Genomic DNA, 24,418 nt, shown 5'->3' with positions numbered 1-24,418 from the left:
CTTTAAAACTTTTACTGTAACAAACAAGCTAAAATCAACACAGACTAGATATTCCTTAGTAGGCAATTAATACTCTAAACTACAGAAAAGATAACTCTTAATACCTTAACACCACTGATAATCCCACACACATGTATATTTCACAGCACTCTCTCTTCAGAATTACAGTCTTTACAGGACCCAGTCAAAGGTTACTCTCCGCTCCACTGGGCTCACTTCTCCCCGTTTTGCCAAGTTGTAACATCCATACTCATCGAAACCTGTTTCCCTCAAGTCTTCCGAGAAATCCCAAACTGACTTTTAGCGGCCAAGCCCACTCCAATGATTTCTCCTCCTGGCCTCTCTGGGGCAAATCTTCCAGTGTCCTTAACTTGTTGTGGGTTCCTTCTCTTCGAGCGGACAAACTCTCTCCAGCATTCTGTCTGGTAGCTAACAAGAGAAAATTGCCTTTTCTGTCTGCAAACTGCAGCAGCTTCTGTTTCCCTCTCTCTCTCTCTCTCTCTCTCTCTGTTCCTGTTCAAGCCTCTGAGATAGAAAGTCTGCAATAACAACAACATCCCCTCTGCCTTTGTTTTCAGGTGTTAACCTTGGCACATGCATTTCAATTACATCTGACATGGGCCCACAGCCCCCATGGTAACCAGGCCACGCAGGTTTATAGTTGGGAAGAATTTGTAGAAGATCACTTGACTTCCTTCATTATTCTAGTTTACCTTAAATTAAAGAGGCAGTTCCATACGTAATTATCTTATAAAACCTTGTATTCATAACAAATGATTTATGGTTAGAATGCTATTGGGTAAAATCTCTGTCACTAGCACTTCTTATAGAGCTTCTAAAGGAGCGTGACTAATTGGAGAGGTACAGATCTTTTTCTGCTGGCTGCATTCCATTGTATAAAACCTCTGCAACAAGGAAACCAATGCCATCATAATCCCACAAAATTATGGAATGCGGACCTGACAATTCCACTTTTGCAGCAATTGGGTTTATGTATTTCACAGCGATGCTTACTTTAAAGGGAAGATTGGGAAAGATTCTCCCTAGACAGGAGGGAGATAACTAAGATAAAAACTTAAAATGCTGGAAATACAGTGTGTGGAAATTGTGCATGTGCAAGATTTCATGCAGGCAGTTGCTGTACAGTAGCTATTGTGATTTCAGTTACTCAGCATAGCCCTTCCCTGATGCCTAGGAAATGTCTTTATAGGCAAACTGCACTGCTAGCTCATATGATTGGACTGACTGTATATTTTGCTCAGCTATATTGTGGGAGAATGCGCTCTAATTTCAGTTCAAGTTCTCCAGTTGTCATTCCTCTCAAAATATGGTTAGAATACATTTCCACTGGCAGGCAGGAGGCATAACAGTTTTTAATCTCTTTCCTGCAACTTTTAAAGGCCTGTCATGTTAGCTCTGAATGTTAGCTGCTGAAATGAAATTGGTGATAAGTCCATCTCCAAGTGGGGCTGATGAGAATTCTTTCACACCTAGACATGTTACTAGTTCAGAAGTTCATTATCAAGCTGCTGGTGTGTGAGGACTGGTGAGTAAAGGCTTGTCTCTTTGTTTTAACAGATTAAACATGTTCACTTGCTTATCCGTTGTCCTGATCATTGTGTAAAGTAAAGTTCAACGTTATTGCATTCAAATCAGCATTGATAGATGTTAGATAAATTTCTTTTTTAAACTTTTAAGTTTTCCAGAATTTTTTCAAGTGTACACATCCTACCAGACAAAAATGCTCAAAGTAGATTTAAGAATAAATCTGAGGAAGAGGAAATGGGAACCTTATGAACCATTCCCCATGCTGCTGAATGATAAACATATTGTAGTCAGTTGGTGGTTATTTGATACAAACAATGTTGGGCAGAGGATGTCAGGAGTGTCTGGTACTAAAAGCTGCCTCACAACAAGCCAAAGCAGAAACTGGTTCAAAGGCAATACCACAAGAAATGATGAGACACCCACCAGTGGCTATCTGTGGGATGGAGGTAGATGGAAAACAGCTAAGGCATTGCTAGAAAGGGAAGGGATTTGGCAATGACACACAGGGCTGTAATTTATGTGCCTCCACCAGGTGTGTTTTCAGCAGGGCTGGGTGGCATGTAAACTAGGGTGGGTGCTCACCCCACCACCTGGTTAGCTCAGTTGACTAGATGGCTAGAGTGTGGTGCAGAACAATGTCACCAGTGTGGGTTCTATCCTGATACTCGCTGAGGTGGTTCTTGGGGCCTACCACCTCCCCTCGCGCCATAGTGATATCAATAGTCCTTTGGTAGTACAGAACTTGAGTATTGCTTAAAAAAAAAGAGACATTTGGAGAGTGGAGCTGGGAGGATATAAAAGCACAAGAAAGAACGATAGCAGAGCCGGGAGGATGTAAGAGCGTGAGAAAGAGAGACACCAAGAACGGAGCCGGGAGGATAAAACAGCACAACAAAGAGCAAGAGCGGAGCCGGAAGGAGAAAAGAGCTAGTTGCTGCTGCTGCTGGTGTGGAGCTCAGTGGACTGACCAGATTTGGGGAAAATCAAGTGTGAGGTCATTGGGAACTAGGTAAGTGATTGGTTGGTCAGTATTTTACTTGTTTTTCTTATTTATCTTTTAATACTGGTACAATTTATTGGTAACTATACGGTTATCTTAATAAAATTAATTTAGATCAAGTGGTGTTTACAGTATAAGAAGTAAACTAAGGTCCCTAGTATATATTTAATATTCTTTCAACTAGAGAAAGTAAAAGTAAAGGGAGTAATCTAAGGGTAAGTCATGGCAAGGCAGCTCAGCCAAGTGGAATGCTCTTTCTGTGCAATGTGGGAAGTCAGGGACACTTCCACGTGTGCAGGAAGTATTTCCAGCTAAGTTACTTGAAATTAGCGTTTTGGGCCTGGAGCTGCGGCTGGAGTCACTGTGGAGCATCCGCAAGGCTGAAGTCTTCATGGATAATGCGTACTATGAGGTGGTCACACCACAGGTAAAGAGTGCACAGGCAGAAAGGGAATGGCTGACCGCCAGACAGAGTAAAAGCACTAGGCAGTTAGTGCAGGAGCCACCTGGGTCCATCTCCCTCTCCAACAGATTTTCCATTTTGGATACTGCTGGGGGAGATGGTTTCTCAGGGGAATGCAGCAAGAGCCAAATCTGTGGCACCACGAGTGTCTCAGCTGCACGGAGGATGTTGGGGGGGGGGGGCGGTTATGGGTGGAGGAAAAAGGGGGAGAACAATAGCGATAGGGGATTTTTTCATAATGGGGACACATAGATGTTTTTGCAGCCACAGAGGTGACACCAGGATGGTATGTTGCCTCCCTGGTGCCAGGGTCAAGGATGCCATTGAGCGGCTGCAGGACATTCTGAAGGGGGAGGGTGAACAGCTAGAGGTCGTGGTCCATGTCGGTACCAACAACATGGGTGAAAAGAGGGATGAGGTCCTGCAAGCAAAATATAGGGACCTAGGAAACGAAATTTAAAAAGCAGGACCTCAAAGGTGGTAATCTCAGGATTACTCCCAATGCCACATGCTAGTGAGATCAAGAAAAGAGAATAGACCAAATGAATGTGTTGCTGGAGACATGGTGAAGGAGGTAGGGATTTAGATTCCTGAGGAATTGGGACCGATTCTGGGGAAGATGGGACCTGTACAAGCTGGACGGGCTGCACTCCAGCAGGACTGGGACCAATATCCTCACAGGGATATTTGCAAATACTGTGGGGAGGGTTTAAACTAGAGTGATAGGGGGATGGGAACCTGAGTGTGGCGACACAAGAGAGAGAAACAAAGATAGAAATGAAAGATAGAAAAGTAAAAAGCAAAAGTGGAATGCAGAGGGAACCAGGGCTAGCAGCAAATAGGGCCATAGTACAACAAGGATGTGTAAAGTTGTTAAAAAGACAAACCTAAGGGCACCGTATCTGAATGCATGGCCCATTCGCAATAAGGTTGACGAATTAACAGTGCAAATAGATATAAATGGGTACGAAATGATTGCAATTATGGAGGCAAGGCTGCAGGGTGACCAAGGCTGGGAACTGGATATCCCAGGGTATTCAATATTTAGGAAGGACGAGCAAAGAGAAAAAGGAGATGGGGTGGCATTGTTAGCTAAGGATGAAATCCATGCAATAGTGAGAAACAATATTGGCTCAGAAAACCTAGATGTAGAATCAGTCTGGGTGGAGCCAAAAAGCAACAAGGGGGAGAAAACATTAGTGGGAGTTGTCTATAGACTTCTAAACAGTCGTGGTAACATAGGGGATGGCATTAAACCAGAAATTCGAAATGCATGTAACAAAGGTGCTACAGTAATCATGGGTGACTTTAATCTGCATATAGACTGGGCAAATCAAATTAGCAATAATACTAAGGCAGCTGAATTCCTGGAGCGTGTACGAGATGGTTTCTTAGTCTAGTACTTCGAGGAACCAAATAGGAAACAGACAATCCTAGACTTGGTATTGTGCAATGAGAAGGGGTTAATTAATAATCTTGTTGTGCGGGGTCCTTTAGGGAAGAGTGACCATAACATGATAGAATTCTTCATTAGGATGGAAAGTGAAGTAGTCCGATCCAAAACTAGGGTCCTAAATCTAAACAAAGTAAATTATGAAGGTATGAGGGGTGAGTTGGCAACGATAGATTGGGGGACTTCATTGAAAGGCATGATGGTGGATAGGCAATGGCTAATGTTTAAGGAACAAATGTATGCATTGCAACAGTTATACATTCCTTTCTGGTGCAAAAATACAACATGAAAAATGGCCCAACCATGGCTAACAAAATAAATTAAAGATAGTATTAGATCCAAAGAGGATTCATATAAAGTTGCTCAAAAAAAGTAGCTAGCCTGCGAATTGGGAGCCATTTAGAATTCAGCAAAGGAGGACCAAGAGATTAATTAAGAGGGGGAAAAATAGAATATGAGAGTAAACTTGCAGGGACCATAAAAACGGACTGTAAAAGTTCCTCTAAGTATGTAGAAAGAAAAAGATTAGTGATGGCCGAAATAGGAGAATTTATAAAAGAGAACAAGAAAATGGCAGAGTAATGAAACAATTACTTTAGTTCTGTCTTCATGGAAGAAGACACAAATAACTTCCCCGCAGTGCCAGGGAACCAAGGGTCTGGTGAGAAGGAGGAATTGAAGGAAATTAGCATTAGTAAACATATAGTGTTGGAGAAATTAATGGGAATGCAAGCCAATAAATCGGCCTGATAATCTGCATCCCAGAGTACAAAAGGAGGTGGCCATGGAAATAGTGGATGTGTTGGTTGTCATTTTCCAAAATTCTGTAGATTCTGGAACAGTCCCAGCAGATTGGAGGGTGGCAAATGTAACTCCACCATCTAAAGAAGGAGGGAGGGAGAAAACAGCAAATTACAGACCAGTTAGCCTAACATCAGTAGTAGGAAAAATGCTAGAGTCTGTTATAAAGGATGTGATAACAGGATACTTGGAAAATATCAACAGTATTAGACAAAATCAACATGGATTTATGAAAGGGAAATCATGTTTGACAAACCTGCTGGAGTTTATCGAGGATATAACTGGTAGAATAGATAAAGGAGAACCAGTGAATGTGGTGTATTTGGATTTTCAGAAAGCTTTGATAAAGTCCCTCATAACAGGTTAGTGTGCAAAATTAATGCACATGGGATTGGGGGTAATGTATTAGCATGGGTTGAGAATTGGTTAGCAGACAGGAAACGGAGAGTAGGAATAAATGGGTCTTTTTCGGAGTGGCAGGCGGTGACTAGTGGGGTACCGCGGGGATCAGTGCTTGGGCCCCAGCTATTCACAATACATATCAATGATTTTGGTGAGGGAACCAAATGTAATATTTCCAAGTTTGCTGACAACACAGAGCTAGGTGGGAATGTGAATGGTGAGGAGGATGTAAAGAAGCTTCAAGACAATTTAGACAAGTTGAGTGAATGGGCAAATACATGGCAGATGCAATGTGAAGTTATTCACTTCCGTAGGAAAAACAGAATGGCAGAGCATTATTTAAATGGTGATAGTTGGGAAATGTTAATGTACAAAGGGACCCAAGTGGCCTTGTACACCAGTCACTGAAAGCAAGCATGCAGATGCGGCAAGCAGTTAAGAAGGCAAATTATATGTTGGCCTTCATTGCAAGAGGATTTGAGTACAGGAACAAGGATGTCTTACTGCAGCCGTACATGGCCTTGGTGAGTCAATACCTGTAGTATTGTGTACAGTTTTGGTCTCCTTACCTCAGAAATTATATACTTGCTATAGAGGGAGTGCAGCGAATGTTCACCAGACTGATTCCTGGGATGGCAGGATTATCGTATAAGGAGAGATTGGGCCGACTAGGCCTGTATTCTCTGGAGTTTAGAAGAATGAGAGGGGATCTCATTGAAACTTATAAAAATCTGACAGGGCTGGACAGATTGGATGCAGAGATGATGGTTCTCCTGGCTGGGTGAGATCGAGAACAAGGGGTCACAGTCTGAGGATACGGGGTAGGCCATTCAGGACTGAGATGAGGAGAAGTTTCTTCACTCAGAGGGTGGTGAACCTTTGGCCTTCTCAATTGCAGAGGATTGTGGTGGCCAAGTCACTGAATATATTTAAGAAGGAAATAGATTTGTAGATACTAAAGGTGCCAAGGGGTATAGGGACAGTGTGGGAGTGTGGTTTTGAGGTACAGGATCAGCCATAATCATATTGAATGGCAGAGTAGGCTCGAAGGGCAGATTAAAGCTCTCTTTACCTTAATGGAAAAGCAATTCAATTTCCATTTTTTTTAAAAGTAGTTTTTTCTGCATCAACCCCTTTCAGCAAATTAGTGGAAAACTATAAAACAAAAATAAAAATACCTGGAAAAACTCAGCAGGTCTGGCAGCATCTGCGGAGAGGAATACAGTTAATGTTTCGAGTCCATATGACTCTTCAACAGAACTAAGTAAAAATAGAAAAGAGGTGAAATATAAGCTGGTTTAAGGCGGGGGGGGGGAGGGGTGGGACAGGTAGAGCTGGATAGAGGGCCAGTGATAGGTGGAGATAACCAAAAGATGTCATAGACAAAAGGACAAAGAGATGTTGAAGGTGGTGATATTATCTAAGGAATGTGCTAATTAAGGGTAGAAAGCAGGACAAGCAAGGTACAGGTAGCCCTGATGGGGTGGGGTGGGGTGAAGGGAAGGGAAGGGATTGAAATAGGCTAAAAGGTAGAGATAAAACGATGGATGGAAATACATTTAAAAATAATGGAAATAGGTGGGAAAAGAAAAATCTATATAAATTATTGGGGGAAAAAAGGGGAGGAATCGGAAAGGGGGTGGGAATGGAGGAGAGACTTCATGATCTAAAATTGTTGAACTCAATATTCAGTCCGGAAGGCTGTAAAGTGCCTAGTTGGAAGATGAGGTGCTGTTCCTCCAGTTTGCGGAAAACTATGGTTGGTTTTATCCTGTGGCGTGATTTAGAATGTGTTTAGACTGATTAACTAATTTACAGCTGTTACAACTTTCACCAAAAAGGTTTTTGTCACATAAGCTTTGGCTGTTTTGAAGTCGGAATGAATATTTGAAAGGATCATATTGGAAATAGCTTTGTTACCCGGTTCCTCAGTTTTCACTATTTTAAAGTATTGTATTTTGAAAACCGAGCCAGACTTTCATATTGTTTCTTCAGCGATCCATATTAAAGCTTATTTCAGGAAAAGTTATTAAAATAATATCTCAGTATATTTTCTGTTAAACTTATTACCAAATGTGAGATCTTTCTGATATCACTGCTTAAGTTGCAAGTATATCCAGCAGTTCAATTATAAATATTATTTTGTGTCTGAGCTGACTACTCAAGTGATGTATTGACACTTACAGGGCACTGTTCACAGGTGATGGTTATTTTAGGTGGTTAATGGCAAGCCTTTGAGTCATTTTTATTTCTCCCTTGTAACTTTTGGATACTGATATCAACTACTGTTCGTACTACCAGCATGTTAATAATAAGCAGGTAGTAAGAAACATGTGTGGCCTATTAGGGACAAAGGAGGCGATACATGCTTTGAGGGACAGGGCACGGCTTAGAATACTTAATTGAGTGCTTTCTATCAATGTTTGCTAAGGAAGAGAATGCTGACAAAATATCAGTAGTGGCAGAGATGGTAGAGATAAAGCTGTCTATGCTTAGAGTGGAGAAGCCACTTGGTCCAGGTGGCTAGTCCTAGTTGCTAAGGAAAAGACTTTCAATAATCTTCCAACCTTTTTTAATATGGGGGAGGTGCCAGAGGATTGGAAAGTGGTAAATGTGACACTATTGTTCAAGAATGGGTGTACGGATATTCCCAATAACTACAGGTCAGTTAGTTTAATATCAGTGGTGGATAAGGTTTTAGAAACAATAATCAGGGAAAAAAATTAACAGGTACTTGGAGAGGTTTGAGTTAATTAAGGAGAGAAGGCACTGATTTATAAAAAGCACATCATGCTTGACTAATCTAATTGGATTTTTTGATGAAGCAACAGTGCAGGATGATGAAGGGAATGCAGTGGATATTGTCTATATGGTTTTGAGAAAGCATTTGACCAATTACCATATAAAAGGCTGGCTAACAAAACTGAGGCTCATGGAATAGGAGGGTCTGTCAGCTTTTATAAGATTGGCATAAGGACAGAAAACAGAGGGCAGAATTTTCCTGTTGGCGTGTCAGGGCGGGCCCCGCATGCCAACATGTAAAATGACACGCGGTGACATCAGGCATGCGTCCTGACGTCAGTGCGCGCCATCGTGATATTTTGGAAGGCAGGCGCACTATGAGTTCGGAGGTGCGCCCGCCATTAATTAACGGGCCAGTTAAGGCCCTTGAAGCATCAATTGAATATGACTTTTTGCAGCCCGTGCAATCTTGAGGACATCGTACAGGTGCAACGGGCAGGCGGGGGTAGGAGACATTTGTATAAACCTCATCCACGGGTGGGATAAGAGTGATGAGTGGGGTTGAGAATGTGATCTTTAAGTGTGAAAGTTACTTATACTTGCCTGTGTGAGCAGGAATACTTCAAAACTCATAACAGCTGCTTGGACAGGAGTTAAGGCTTGGTCAGGACTCTCCAGTAAAGATCATTTTTGGGGCCTCCAGCTTTCAGGAGGCCTTCCCTTAGCCTGGGAATAGGAGTTGTGCTGTCCACTGGAGGCACGTCCTCTGAGGAGGAAGGGAGGGCCAGAAGGGAGGAGGAGGCCAGGAGTCCACATTCAGCCTCCAGGGGAGCCACCTTTGGGGGGAGAGGCGCAGGCACAAGGGGCACAGGGCCAACAGGAAGTCCAAGGCGGAATGAGGCTGCAGAAGACGCCACTATCCTGCTGCCAGGGTATACAGGCGGCGAAGCAGCTACCTCAATATGTCTGAGGTCCAGTACCGAAGGAGGCTCCGTCTCTCAAGGGAGACAGTCACCTCCATCTGTCTGATGATAGGCCCTGAGATCGCCACTAACTGTGTTGGTGGACACCCCATGCCAGTGGCTCTAAAGGTCATAGCTGCCCTCAACCTCTATTCCTCCGGCTCTTTCCACGGATCGGTGGGTGATTTCTGCGGAGTCTCCCAATCAGCTGTCCACACTGGTGTCAACCAGTTGACTGACGCTGTATTTCATCCATTGCCGCTGGGACGAGGCAAGCCAGACACAGCGAACCAGAGGCTTCACGGCCATTGCTGGCTTCCCCCGTGTCCAGGGTGCAATAGACTGCACGCATGTGGCCATTAAGGCGCCAGCAGGTGAGCCCGGTGCCGTCGTCAACAGGAAGGGCTTCCACTCCATGAACGTACAGATAGTGTGTGATTAAAGGATGCAGATTCTGCAAGTCTGTGCAAGGTACCCAGGCAGCTCCTACGACGCTTACATCCTGAGACACTCCCAGGTGCCGAGGCTCTTCCGTGCTCCAGCACGGCTGGATGGATGGCTGCTAGATGACAAGGGCTATCCCCTCAAAGGGTGGCTCATGATGCCTCTCCACCATCCAAGAACAGAAGCTGAGCAGCAGTACAATAGGAGCCACGCCTCCACAAGGGCTGTGGTGAAGAGAACCATCAGTCTTCTCAAGATGCGCTTCTGATGTCTGGACCACTCAGGAGGTGCACTCCAGTACCCCCCAAATTGTGTGTTGCTGATAGTGGTTGCATGCTGTGCTCTCCACAATCTGGCGCTGGAAAGGGGCGACGCAGTAGATGAGGAAGACATAGACGCAGTTGCTCCAGCTGCACACGATGAGTCCAGCAGTGAGCCCGAGGATGAGCATGCACAGGAGAACGCTGTGGAGATAGACGCTGACCCGGGCTTACTCCAGGGAAGCCGGTACACCCGGGAGGCTTTAATCCAAAGAATCTTCAGCTAGTCCACCACAGGTGGACTTTCAACACAGGCCAGGGGTGCAGGCTCCATACTCGATACCAGAGTGCTAAATTTGCCTGGATACTAACATTAACGAAGGCCCTTGTCAATAAAGCTCAATGTCAAACAACTCACTCATAACATCATGGCTTCCAGTACACATGCAGAAGTAAGGAATCACCCTGAGGCATGGCAACATGTCAAAATTTGTTGAGGGAACAAATGTAACTTCATAAAGCAAAAAAAAAGGTGTTGGACATCATACCAAGTCTTCAATAAACTACTATGGGCCAACATAAAAGCACCAGTGAGAAACCCGTGGTGTGCCTAAGGTTTACGCTTTCGGGTGCTACGTCTAGGTGCTGTCCCCTCGCTGGCAGTGGTATGTGAGACAGCTCACTCTGCTGTCCTGTTGGCCTCGATGACCTTGGCAGCCGTCCTCTGGCCCATGGAGCCTTTGATGACCCCACCTGGGAGGGAGTGGCCAGTTCCACAGCTGGCATCTCCCCAGTCGCCGCAGCCTCATTGGATGCCACGGTCACTGGCAAAGGGGCGGAGGAGCTGCTGCCCTCATCCGAAGCGCCCTGAGAGGAGCCCGCAAAGACAACAGGCAGCTGCTGCGCCAACATGAAGTCACTTTGGACCTCCCTGCTCACCGTAGATGGATGGGCACCGAGCTGGGAGACTTGGTGCCCAAACCACCTCCTACACTGGCACTGACCAGCAGACGCCAATGCCGCTGTGAGGGCTTGCAGGTCTGAGTGCGACCCCAGGGGGCCCTGAATGGTCTCCTGGAGGAGCCTATCCACAAGAGTCGCTGCTCTCTCCATGGAGGAAGCATGGCACTCATCATTGCTTCAGTGATGCTCTGCGTGGACTCCTCAAGCACGGGCACCATGCCACACATAGTGTCACGTATCTCCGCAAGATCATCCTGCATACCCTGCTGCACTTCCAGTGTTTGCTGCCTCACGGACAACTCCAGAGCCACATCATCAGCCACCGACCAAGCATGTACCTGGTCCCCAGCAGTCCTCCAACTGCAGGCGCCCTGGGCACCCTCCGTCTCTGCCTGCACCTCGAACGATGGTGAAGTACCCTCACTGCTGTGCCGTGGGACACTAGCTGAAGATATAATTCCCACCGAGGTGCTAGTATCTGCGCTGGTGCCTGCCTGGCAGAGATGGTGTGACACTGGTGAGTGGATTTCCTCTGGAGCTTCGGGAGTGAGTGGTGGGCCCTCTGCCTCCTCCTCCCGGTCCTGCTCCGGTGATATTGAAAGGAAGAAAAAGGACATTTGATTCGTTACACTGTAGACAATGTCAACTTGCATGCCGTTCCCCTGTATTATTATGCGCTCATCCTTCCATGATCAATGGTCAACCCATGTTGCTAACTTCAATCACTAAGCATTCAGCAGTGCCATTGCTTCTGTGACACATATGATGACCTGAGTGCTCACCAAACATACCTCCCTGTGGCACCCCAGCCTCACCGCCACTGGTGGACCTGGGGGCATGGCGCCTCTCCAGATCTGTGGCCTGCTGCGCGTAAGGTGTTAGGATCGCCAACCGGGCCTGCCCTCCGCCAGTCCACATCCATTCTGCGAAATTGGGCGCAGTCTTCTCCTGAAAAGGAGAGAAGAGCATTGATTAGTCCAGCCTGGACCTGAATTCCCATCACATCCCTGCCAACCCAACCAGAGTGGGACATTGCAGGACTCCAGTTCTTCATCACCCCGCAGCTGCCGCAGACTCACCCAAACAAGCCAGGGCTGACCCCCTAACAACACATTGCTCAAATGCTGCCTCCTTCACACGTGGCACCACAAGGTGTTACTTTGCTAATCAAGGAGGCACAAGCGTGTGGAGCACAGGACCAGCAGATGGGTTAGTGCCCCGCCACCTGGCAGCTCCCCTCCCAACATGTCAGCACCCTGACTTTGACATGCGTCCCAGTTCCAGCACTCTGCTTTGGTGCAGATCCTTGACTTTTGCCCCCATTATATACTCTGGGTGTCAGTGTCACACATGCTGTGGATGCAGAACGCATCCTAGCTCAATCTTTTCAGGGTGAACTAGGCACGGGCAATATCTGCTGGAACACCCAGCGAGGGATACATGCCGCGAAGGATTCAATGCCATTACAGTACTCAGAGTTGCCGGGTTGGGGGTGGGGGGAAAGGGTGATGGCTGCATTAAGTGGCCTTAGGCAACGTGGTTCTCACCCTTCCCGAGCGCAGGAGGTCATTGAATCTTTTGTGGCACTGGACCCATGTGCGCCACACCACATCATTAGTGTTGACACTCTCGGCCGCTTCCTCTCACGCATGTTTGGTCAGGTGGGGAGGCAGAGGCCACCCGTCCCTCGGAAGAATGACCTCCCACTGCGCTGCCACCTCCTCCAGGAGGGCAGCTAGGCACTCGGAGAAACGAGGGGCACACTGCCCTGCTGGCCTGCCCCGATGGCCTACCCTCTGGACTTGCGTCAAACACGTTGCCCCTCTGATGTGCTCTTCTCCCGGCTATTGTGAGCAGCCTTGCAAAGGCTGCCAGGCCTTCATTTAAACAGTCCGCTGGGTGGCCATTGGACCCAGCAGTCTGTGCACGCCTGCTGCCACCCACCCAATCCTGCTATCCCCTGGAGTTGTGAACCTCGCTGGGTGGGCCTTAATTGGCCTGCCCACGTAAAATGGTGGCGTGGACGGCGATTGGGCCCACGCCCGCTCCTGCAAGGCCCGCCCGACATGGGGAAAATTCTGCCCAGAGAGTCATGGTAAATGGTTGTTTTTCAGACTGGAGGATGGTAGTCGGTGGTGTTGCCCATGTGAACCTTGGGCAGTGCTCGGACCACTGCTTTTATTTTGCAATATATAAATGACTTGGACGTTGGAATATAGAGTAAGATTTCAGAATTTGCTGATGAAACCAAATTTGGAGGAGTGGCAAACAGTGAGGATGACGCAAATCGACTGCATCGGGACATAGACTAGCCGAATGGGCAGACAAGTGGCAGATGGAATTTAATACAGAGAAGTATGAAGTGGTGCATTTTGGCAGAAAGGATGGGGAGAGGCAATATAGACTTAATGGCACTGGTCTAAAGAGTGTACAGAGACAGAGGAACCTGGAGGCTCATGTGCTGTTGGAAATGCCAAGACAAATTGAGAGAGTGGTTAGCAAAACATATAGGACCTTGGGCTATATACCAGTCTATAGAGGTATTGAGTACAAAATCAGGGAAGTTATGCTGAACCTCTATGAAGCTTTGGTTCGGCCAGAACTAGAGTATTGCATCCATCATAATTGGGTCCCCAAGCAGAGTATTGGGTCTCCATCTGGCATTAGAGCGAAGAGGAGTGAGACTTGCAGAAGGCATTTCAGGCATTAACACCCAATTTAGACTCCAAATGTAGCATAGGTATGAAATGTGCAACTGTTCTGACTATTGTTATACCTCTAGAGCGATTGCACTGTAAGTGCCTCTGGACCACATTCTGTATTTGTGCATCTACTGTATTATTTAAAGAGATGAAGCTATAAATGTAAATAGGAACAGCAGTCAGCTATTTAGTTCCTCAAGTGTGTTCCACATCCATTCAATGAGATCTTGTTGATCTGTGAACTAACTCCATATATCAGCCTTTGCCCCATATCTTTCTTCATTCATGGAATGTGGATGTCGCTGGCTAGGCCAGCATTTATTGCCCATCCCTAATTATCCTTGAGAAGGTGGTGGTGAGCTGCCCTCTAGAACTGCTGCAGTCCATGTGTTATAGGTACATCCACAGTGCAGTTAGAGAGGGAGTTCAAGGATTTTAACCCAGCAACAGTGAAGGAACAGCAACATATTTCCAAGTCAGGATGTTGAGTGGCTTGGAGGGGAACTTGTAGGTGGTGGTGTTCCCAGGTATCTGCTTCCCATCTGCTTCCCATTTACCCTTACATTGGTATTCCTGTGAATTGTCCTGATGAGTGCAAGATGAAAACCTTCGACAAAATGTCTCTTTTTTTCTGCAATACTCAAGTTCTGTACTACCAAATGACTATTGATATCACTGTTGTGCAAGGTGAGGAGGTGGGCCCCAAGAACCACCTCAGCCAGTATCGGGATTGAACCCACGCTGTTGGCATTGTTGGCACCACGCTCCAGCCATCTAGTCAACTGAACTAACCAGCCACTCCATCCCCTCCTCATCTACTCTATCAGCTCCCCTTAATCTTTTGCATGAGGTATACTTCCTGGAATAATGGTGAATTTTATTTTAAAGATGTCACGTTCTAGATCTTCCACACAATCCACCGTAGCTGGGTTTTTGTGGTTTAATCAGAAATGGGGAAATCTATTTTGTGACCAATCCCTTCCTCAGCCTGTGATGCTGATGTTTGAATGAAGTAGTAGTCACTGCTTTTATTTCCTCCCTAAAATTCAGTGGCGAAAGTAAAGATTTGTGTAGGATCTGTCAGCAGTAAATCTTTACTTCAAACTCTTTCGAGTTATCTCAGTCACAGATTGCAACTCTTCCGAGTACAATCACAGTTCTTGGTTTCTGGGAGTGGGACGTGAACCCACAACCCTCTGGTTCAAAGGCGAGGGTGCTATGAACTGAGCCACAGCTGACACCTCCAAAATCTTTACTTCAAAGAGGAATGAGAGGAGCAACCAAATAATTGATAATTAATTAAGATTAACTGACAAATCAGAAAAATGTGTTTCCCCTTTCACTTTGGTCAGCAGGAGGCCTCTGACATTTGGGATGTTCTGAAGTAATTTACTATTGAGGTGAAGTGCAGACTGTTGACATCTCTGACGTATTTAAATATTCCAAAAGAATAGCTGTCAGTATTCTATATGTTGCCTCTTCAGGACCAGAGGCAGACAAGAAGCAGGAATTTTTGTTTGGTGCTCTTTGCGGTGCATCTGATTTACTGATAATATAAGTTGGAACTGTGGACTCTGGAATGTTACAGCAGGGGGAATGGTACATAAAATGTTTACTCCCAGACTGCTTTCATGCAACAGTTAAAAAGCATGAAGCAAGATAATAGGCGACCAAAGGAAAGTGAAAGTGTCCATTCATGACGTTTGGGATTATAGGCCAATCCAGCAGACTTCAAATCCCCTTTAATAAAATTACATAGAGGGTGGATCCTCTGAACTTGCAGCACAAAGGTAAACTAACTTCATTTATGTTATTTTCAGGATTCAGCAGTCATCCAATTGGGTTAGATTATTAGGATGAGTTAAAACCATGACTAACTGCCTAGAACAAAACTAAATTGTTGCCAGTTGGGATAATTGAGCTGACTTGGAAGGAAATTGGACAAAGATTCAACACCTGGGCACAGGCTTACTGTGGTCTGATGCTCATGCAATGAAGAAAAGACAATACTGAGTCCTTGTCATCCTGTCTGGAGAGTCACTGTCTCAAATTTATTCTGTGTTTGCTCCAAAGACTAACAGACCAGCTGTGTCTACCCATACTACAATGAATAGTGTTACAGTGGTGCATAAAGTATGCTTTACAAATACTGTGCTGAACAATGGTCACCCTTATTTTCTTTGCAGGAAAAGGGATGTTTTTCCTCCTTTTCTAGGTTGCCTATACAGCAAATAATGGCTGCAAAGACAGACTAGCAATTAGGGCTTTAGCATTACTACTCTTAATCCTGAACAAGATCAACCAGACAACTGACGTTGAATTCAGCTCCCTCATTGGCTTTGTGTACTATTTTTGGTTCAGTCTACCCACAGCCTGTAATCCCACCAGTTTTATTGCTGCCAACTACATAATTCCACAGACTGCAATGAACTTCATCATAGTGTCCACTCCTCCTTGATAGGAGAAATCTTTACTGCAGTTGCTAGGATGTGGAGGACTAGGGTATTTTTATGGTGCACGCAAATAGTTTGGGATTTATTTGATGCAACTATGCACTATTCCTTCTCCTTACCTACCCAACACTAAGGTTAACCCTTGAATTAAACAAAATGAGAGATAATTTCATGTAATTGGTTTTTAGAAATTCCTGTTTGATAACTGGCACTTCACGGAAACCTTCAAATGTTTAATTGATGCCTGGCAGCGCACATTTGGAGCAGTAGGACACAGATTCACCCGTGTGAGTTCCCAATCTTGCAGTAGCATGGGGTAGTTGGGGAAAGAGAAGGAAAGGTTGAATTAAGTGAGTGTAAGGATGCTCTGCACAAAGGTGCAATTATCAGATCATAACTGAGTGTCTGGCTGTGGAGCGGATTTGGTAGAGTTCTGGGGGTCATATTATCACTTTGTATGATTGGCAGGAGGCACGTCTGGGATATAACAAAGAGGGTAAAGGAAATAGAAAGGGGTATGGAGAGGAAGGAAAAGTTGCATGCTTATAACAAGAGGAGCTGAGATCAATTTGTACTTGGATATTGCACCTTCCAAATACCGCTATTCCTATTCATAATGGAAATGTATATTAATTTTATATTCAAAGCTTTTCCGTTGTCTTTGAATTCATTTACGCATTGGTAAGCTGATTATAAATAGTATGGCAACAGTTGGATCCTATATAGCTTTCAAGTTGGGGGAGTGGGGTGTTTCTTTCAGACAGAGACAGACAGACATATGCACCATTTATTCTCAGCACTGCCTTGGCACAGAATGAAACCAGCCCTTAGTTGAAAGCTCTAGCATATTTCTGTCTGCACACAGTTCCTCGGATGTTGTGGTTAGCAGTTTGCTTTTGTGCAAAGCAGTATTTCCTTAGGGCTATCGCAAATCAAGCGAGGCTTGTTTTGAGTTAAAATAAATCGACGTTTTGGTTTGAGGCTTCAAGTGTAACATGAACAGATGACTGTTATCAGTTTAAGCAATTTTTGGTTTTGTCCAGGAAGAAAATTATTTCTTCAAAAGATATTGGAGAATGATTTTAGGGATGAACAACTGACAAAAACCAATAGTCTGCAGTCGAACTACACCGGCTTTCCCATGTAAAGATGTGAACCTTATTTCCCTCTATGGAACTTAAGATATTTTAATATAAGGTGCTATTTATAATTGTTTGATTTGTGCTTGCTCTGCTGAAGAGTTTGAAAAAGAAGCTTCCTGTGGTATTTGGATGTACAGATCATGAGCTAGGTGTCAGAATGACTTGGGTATTCTGTCAAGCTGCTCACCCTCCCTTTGACCAGAAGCTGTTACCAAAAATGCTGGCCTCAGTTGAATAGAGCAATGTTGATTTCAGGCCCTAGGTCTGACTGTACATTATGTTCAACTCTCCCACCTCTCTCTCTCTCCTTTGTTTCTATGCATCCAATTCTCAATATCCTGTTGTAGCATTGAAATGGTGTACTTGTTCTCTGCGACTTTGATATAGAAGCGGTAAACAAATTCAGCTGTTGAAGAAATTGTGCTGTATATGATTGTGTGAGATTTGATATATCTTGAAATCCACTTGGGAAAGATTAGATAAATTAGGCAACAATTATTGCCTCTTTGCAACAGGTTTGCCAAGTTAAAATCATGTGACCAACTCCCTATACATAGCATAAACAAAGTTGCTTGGAGATTTATTTCTAAGTATGGTTTTTATTCCTCTTTCCATAACTCAATTTATTAAACCTCAGTTGGATATCTGCAATTGGTTAATAATACCTGCAACCTAGTGTAAGAGCTTATATCTGGATACTGGTTTTAAAAATCTTCCTCTAGAGAGCTCCCATAACAGAGTCGTCACTAACCAGGGGGCATACAGTCAAAGTAATGGGCCAAATAATTAGAAGGAAATTGAGAATTATTTCACCCAGAGGGTGTTTGGAATCTCTCTGCCTGAAAGTATGGTAGAGGCAGAAACCCTCATCATATTTAAAAAAATATTTGGATATGTACTTGAAGTGCTGTAACCTACAGAGTAGGGACCAAGAACTGGAAAGTATGATTAGGCTGTCTGGATGGTACATGCTACTACATGGTGACTAGGCTACCTTGGTGTGTGATCCATGGCTTCCCTGTTTCTCAACCTTAATTTGCAAAATTTGGCCAGTTCTGCAAAATGCTGAGTGAGCCAGGTTCGAGTTGTGAACTGAGAGACTTTCCTTCCCTTAGAACTGTTCTACTTTGTTGTCCTGTTTATTATGATTAGCTAGAGAGGGCTATTTGTCTGAGTCTGATTGTACCAGGCTGTAGAAGCTTTTGTATTATTTTCGTTGCTAAATATTGAAGCAACCATTGTTTAGATTACAAGCAAGGGTTCTGTTATAATTATCCCCAGGCCTATGGCAACAATATTCAATTTTGAAGGCAAATGCTTTGCTGGTGACACCTACCCAATTAGAAACACAGCTAGTGTTCCTTTTTGTAAATTATCTCCACAAATATGTTGTGGACCTGTGGCCAAAGAATGCTGGGTTTTCTGATACTCCCATTGTTGATCAGATTTCAGTACACCCCTATTTAGATTTCTGTCACTTTCTGTTGAATCCTGGTCTCTTTCAGGTTTCCACCTGCCCACATTCTCTATTCCCTACTACCTCCTCCTCCCCATACAGAGAGGAGTTGATCTGTGCTGTACGCATTGGATTTGCACACACCCATTTAAGCGAATCTGCTTGATAACCATTCCTGTAGTGATTATAGGTAAAACCTTTACTACTGCCTTTAGGGGTCACGTGGTTGCACAGACAAATCAGCCCTAAGCACGTGTAATCTTGGGGCAGAGCTTTCTAGTCGTAGATCTGGTTCAAGCATGTAGCTTCTACATGAGCTCTGTAAATAAAGTTATCTGTTTCAAGTAAGAAACCTGTCCAGTACACCAAGTTTATTACAATTCCCCTTGAGCTTTAGCACTTGATAGGAGTAGGACACAAGCATGTATTAATGTGTTATTTGCATGTCATACCATATATTCCTGTAGCATGCAGAAAGCACTTGCAGTAACTAATGTTAATGTCAATATTAATCCCTGGTGGACTGTCCACTTGTGCTTCACACATAATATAATCCAAGCTAAAAGCTTTCACAAGATGTTCACAATTTAAATTAATCTAGTTTCTCTGGAGATGTCAACAATTCTCCAATTCAAATGATTTTTGAATCTTTTAAATTACTTAAAAATTAAAGAATTGACCTGTTTTCAGCATTAACTGGTGCACTAATCTGTGATGCAAAGACCTTCAGTGTTGTATTGAAATTTACAGTAACTGATGTAATAGGATTTTGATATTTACTGTGTTAATGCTATGTTCCTGTAAGGGATGGGGTGAATCTAGGTAATTGGGTTGGTCTATTGGTCAATAAGATAGAGTAAGCAGCTAAAACTAAAGCAAGTATTGAGTTTTGGTGCTGCTGCAATTAAGTTATCTTGAGGGAGCTAGGTGACAGCATGTACAGTGCCATAAAGTCCAATGTAAAACTCACTGGTTATGCATTGATGCTTTTACTAAAGCAATGCTTTGATGGGTTATAAATCACCCTCTATTAAATGATGTCGAAGTAAATATGAATGTGTGATTTATATACTAGATTTGTTAGAATAAATTTGACTTCTGGGGTTAATCTTCCATGTTGTTCTTCACATTGTAAGAAGCCTTTGCCATCACTTTTACATTCTAAAGATGATGGACCTGTGACGATTTAGTGATTAACGTGATGATCTTTTACTATTGTGTTTAATTGTTCATCACTTGCTTCTCTCCCTCTCACCTTGGTGAGCAATTAATTTTTCTGTGGAATTTGGATGAATTTTGTAATGCGGAAGCACCAATCTACCACAGTCTCAATGTTTTTTTTTGTTTATTCATTGGATGTGGGTGTCGCTGGCTGGGCCAGCATTTATTGCCCATCCCAATTGCCCTTGAAAAGGTGGTGGTTCTAGAACCGCTGCAGTCCATGTGTTGTAGGTACACCCACGGTACTTTTGGCGGGGGGCGGGGGTGGTGGTGGTGGTGGTGGTGGAGTACTAGTTTTTGACCCAGTGACAGTGAAGGAGCGGCGATATATTTCCAAGTCAGGGTGGTGTGTGCCTTGGAGGGGAACTTCCAGGTGGTGGTATTCCCATGTATCTGCTGCACTTGTCCTTCTAGATGGTCATGGGGTTGGGCACTGACTAACATCAGTCCAGCTATTTGATGAAATCAAACACATTTTCTGCTGTACCAATAATTGCGATAAGTTTCAGAATGTGCCAAGAAATTCACCCCCAAATTAAATACTGAAATGAAGAAAACTTAATTACGTTTGGGAGATGCCATGAGGTGGCAATGAAAGTAAGAGTCTCCTACTTTTGGTTTCATTGGTCCCATTAGTAGGGAAAGGATAGGGGAAGGAGAAACAAAGGTGGCAAGTCACTTCCTTCCTATAACAAAGAAGAAAAATGCTGAGTGCAAGTCACTCTTTTCTGTATGGTTGGAAAGCAGCAATGACAGAAACAAAGCAATACGTTCCTTGTCCTGCCTGCCAGACAGCAGCATTGTAAATAAGTTAAGTGTTCCAGTAACATGACAGGTTATTACTTTTATGGTCTAGAAGGCACCAGCTGAGTTGTAGCCACTGCTAGTGTTCACCCTAGACTTTCCCAATTAGGAGGTTGCTAATCACTGCCAGTTGGGTGGAATGTAGTAGGAGGCGGAGAAGATATTGTAAGCAGGGGAGAAATATAAAGAGAAAATAAAATGCGTGGGGTTATCCAACCCTCAGTTATGAGGAAACTTGGTGAGTATAGAAGAGAGTGTCTACTGTTTCAATCTGTTTATGCTTATTATATGTGACTCAACATGCCCTGTAGGTGCATGGTGTGTTACAGTTTCTCTTTGTGTGGCATGCATGGATATCACTAACACTTGCTCTATTTCTGAAATGTATTTCATGTTTCTTCCTTTGCAACCAGGAGGCGGAGAAGCGTAACCTTAGCCTTGGTGGCCATGTGGGTTTCGACAGTCTCCCCGATCAATTAGTCAGCAAATCTGTAGCACAAGGCTTCTGTTTCAACATTCTTTGTGTAGGTAAGTATTGCCCTTGCATACAAACCATCACCTCAGCACGGACTGTGACGTGTAGAGTAACTGGGTGCAAGCCTGCCAGTTAATTGAAATGATTCACTTATTTTGATTTAAAAAATTTTGGCACTTCAGTTAGTTCAGTGGGTTAATGCACTTTGGGAGAATGTCGTGGTTTGGCCTGAGTCAGTGGTCGCCAGCTAGGTAGCCATGGGTGAAACTACAGTTGAACTGGGAACACCAGTCAAGTAGAGGAAAAATCAGCTTGGGTTTCTGCTTATTAATGAACCATTGTGAAAGTGCCAGTGACCCACTGTGAAAGGCCAACAGTAAGTGACCCTTCAATGTTGAAGTCTACTGTCAGTTACTTTTTAATTGCACGTGATCACTTGGGCACTAGAGGACTGCTGGGTCTGAGTGTGAGATTGTAGCTGAACATCAGTGGATGTCATCAAAAGCAGAATAAAATGTTGGCAAAGACGTATGTCATTTTGATGTATTATCTTCTATCTTGGCCCTGTATTTAAATGAGTTTGTAGTCTGATCAACTTTTAATTTTGTAAATCACCCCTGACAGCTCTGTTTTTATCCATAAAGGTTTAAATTATGGCAGGTGTCTTTAATTTGAATTAATGTTGAATATTTGGCTTGCTGTTCTGGTTTTCACCAATCTAATGTAATCTGATCCAAGGGGATTATGAAATGCCTGTAGTGATTTTAAAATAATGTGAAGTTTTAAATTTAAGCTGTACTTTTCACCTTTTTTAAAGTTGGCTCACTCTTCTACAACTCTGTTTCCTTTCTTTTAAAAATAGTAACTCGTGGATTCCTAGGTATTTCCTTCCAATGGCAAGTTTTCATACGTGTTCAAAAATCCTTGTTAGTGCCTTCCACAGTCAATTAACCACTATCAAACAGCCCGATTTTACCTGCATGCATGCAGTTTCAAACAATAGCTGCTAGATAATAATTGGCAGTAGGCACCCAAGGTTAATTTTATACAGCCCCAAACCTGGGAAACCTGGACCAATATAAAGTGTCCCAACTTTATTTCATCTAAGATTAGCAGTCTAACTAAAGAGCAAAGGTCAAACCTGACACCTTCCAAAAAACTACCACACCATGTGATAAATTTATCAGTTGAGCACATATTTACATTGTCTACAGCACTTGTCTGTCTGTCCTGGCCAAAAATAATCATTTGAGACATAAAAGTTAGAGAAAAGTTTAAACAGAGAAGTAAATTTATAGCACGAGTCATACGGCATTAGTCACTGGTATAAAATGTGAATAATAAATAACAAATGGTCCTCTGTTGTTCATTGCATAGGTATATCTGCTACATTGCAGAGTGATTTAAATGCAATTCTTGTCTGCATTATTTCTCTCCCTTTGTCCCCACCTTACCCTGCTTTCTTCACCTCACCCCATCTTACCTTGTCTCACTCCACCTCATCATGCAGCAAGTTTTGATCCTCTACCCTATTATAATACTTTTTAGCAGTTTGGTACTACTCAGTGGCTTGCTAGGACATTTCAGAGGACAATTAAGACTCAACCATGTTGCTGTGAGTTTGAAGTCATGGGCCAGACCAGGTAGGGATATTTCCTAAAGGACACTAGTGAATCAAATGGGTTTTTGCTAGAATTTGATAGTTTCCAGGTCATCATTGCTGATAGCAGATTTTTATTCCAGATATACTTATTTAACTGAACTTAAATTCCCCAGCTGCTGCGGTAGGATTTGAACTTGTGTCTCTCAATCATTAGTCCAGGTCTTTGGATTACTAGCCCAGTATCATGACCATTATGCTACTGTATCTATCGTATTATTACTTTCAAACATCTAACTGATTTCTCTTACTTCCTTAGGAGAAACTGGTATAGGTAAATCAACGTTAATGAACACTCTATTCAATACAATGTTTGAAAGCGAGGAGGCTACTCACTATGAGCCAGGTGTTCGATTAAAGCCGCTAAGTTATAGTTTGAAGGAGACCAATGTAGATCTTAAACTGACTGTTGTTAATACAGTGGGATTTGGTGACCAAGTTAATAAAGAAGAAAGGTAAGCTATTGAAATGAGCTTATACACAATTAATCAGGAATGTTTCATTTTTGTTTTCTCCTATGTTAACTTGCATGTTCTGTTTTTAAGGTATTTTGGAAACCCCCTTTCCAAAACACTGCACAGCATCTTCTGACCAGGTTCTTGGCTACAAAATTTGCTCCCATATCTTTGTCCTCATCTTGCACCCCACCCCCCAATCCAACACTGCAACAGCTCTCTTGAACCTTGAAAAGTATCTGCCACTTGCAATGTTTTGCATCGTATATATTCCTATCTAAAATGGGTTTGGCCTTCCTTATTCTAGTTCCAAGTGAGCCCATCATACAAAACATAAGAATGTAGAAGAAGCAACCATTTACTCTTCTGTTTTAAGGGCTGAGGTGGGGGAGGGGGAGGTTTGTGGCACTTTGCTCTGAACCAAACATCTATTTATAAACTGCAATCGCTTGATGCAAGTAGCAGCACGAAATGAAGGATTCCGTTTCCTTGAATTGGCAAGCACAAACCCTTCCCACCTCAACCACCTTCCAAAAAAAATATTTTTAAAAAACTCTCCAATTTTGCCTCTTTCACAAGGCACTCTTTGTGTAATATGTTTTCCTTGGCATCAGTCACTCTCCAGCACCTCACCAAAATGGCAATTGCTCACATGAGGCTTGGCATTGACTGTTGACAAACTATTTGGCCGCAGGATATATCCCTGATCAACCTGGTTCTGTTCCCATCTAGTGTTCACACGAGCAAACTTCCAGCAAGGATCATTAGATTGCAGTCAGGAGCAAGAACCCTGGCTGCTTTTATTCCCACTAACGTAGAATGTTCAGTCAGTCGTGTTGCGTCTGAAACAAAAACAAAAATTGCTGGAAAAACTCAGCAGGTCTGCCAGCATCTGTGGAGAGGAAGACAGAGTTAACGTTTTGAGTCCGCATGACTCTTCATCAGAACTAAAGAGGAATAGAAATGTGGTGAATTAGCTGTTTAAGGGGGGTGGGACAGGTGGAGCTGAATA

General features: G+C 43.6%; 1 protein-coding gene across 2 annotated transcripts in view; it reads left to right on the top strand.

Annotated features, from left to right (window-relative positions):
* septin8a (septin 8a) overlaps positions 1-24,418 on the top strand; it is a 70,552-nt gene that overhangs the window by 27,705 nt on the left and 18,429 nt on the right. The window contains exons 2-3 of one of the 2 annotated variants that reach the window (XM_078551033.1): positions 21,230-21,340; positions 23,211-23,406. In XM_078551033.1, the coding sequence (XP_078407159.1) occupies positions 23,240-23,406 (167 nt within the window). In that variant the 5' untranslated portion in view covers positions 21,230-21,340; positions 23,211-23,239. Of the gene's footprint in view, positions 1-21,229; positions 21,345-23,210; positions 23,407-24,418 lie in introns of both variants that reach the window. The other variant, XM_078551032.1, reaches the window with a different exon arrangement.

The sequence above is a fragment of the Cetorhinus maximus genome, chromosome 10 (assembly GCF_964194155.1).
Source record: "Cetorhinus maximus chromosome 10, sCetMax3.hap1.1, whole genome shotgun sequence".
NCBI classification, from domain to species: Eukaryota; Metazoa; Chordata; class Chondrichthyes; order Lamniformes; family Cetorhinidae; genus Cetorhinus; species Cetorhinus maximus.
Note: the sequence above shows the minus strand (reverse complement) of the source record. Positions and strands in the feature narration are given on the sequence as shown.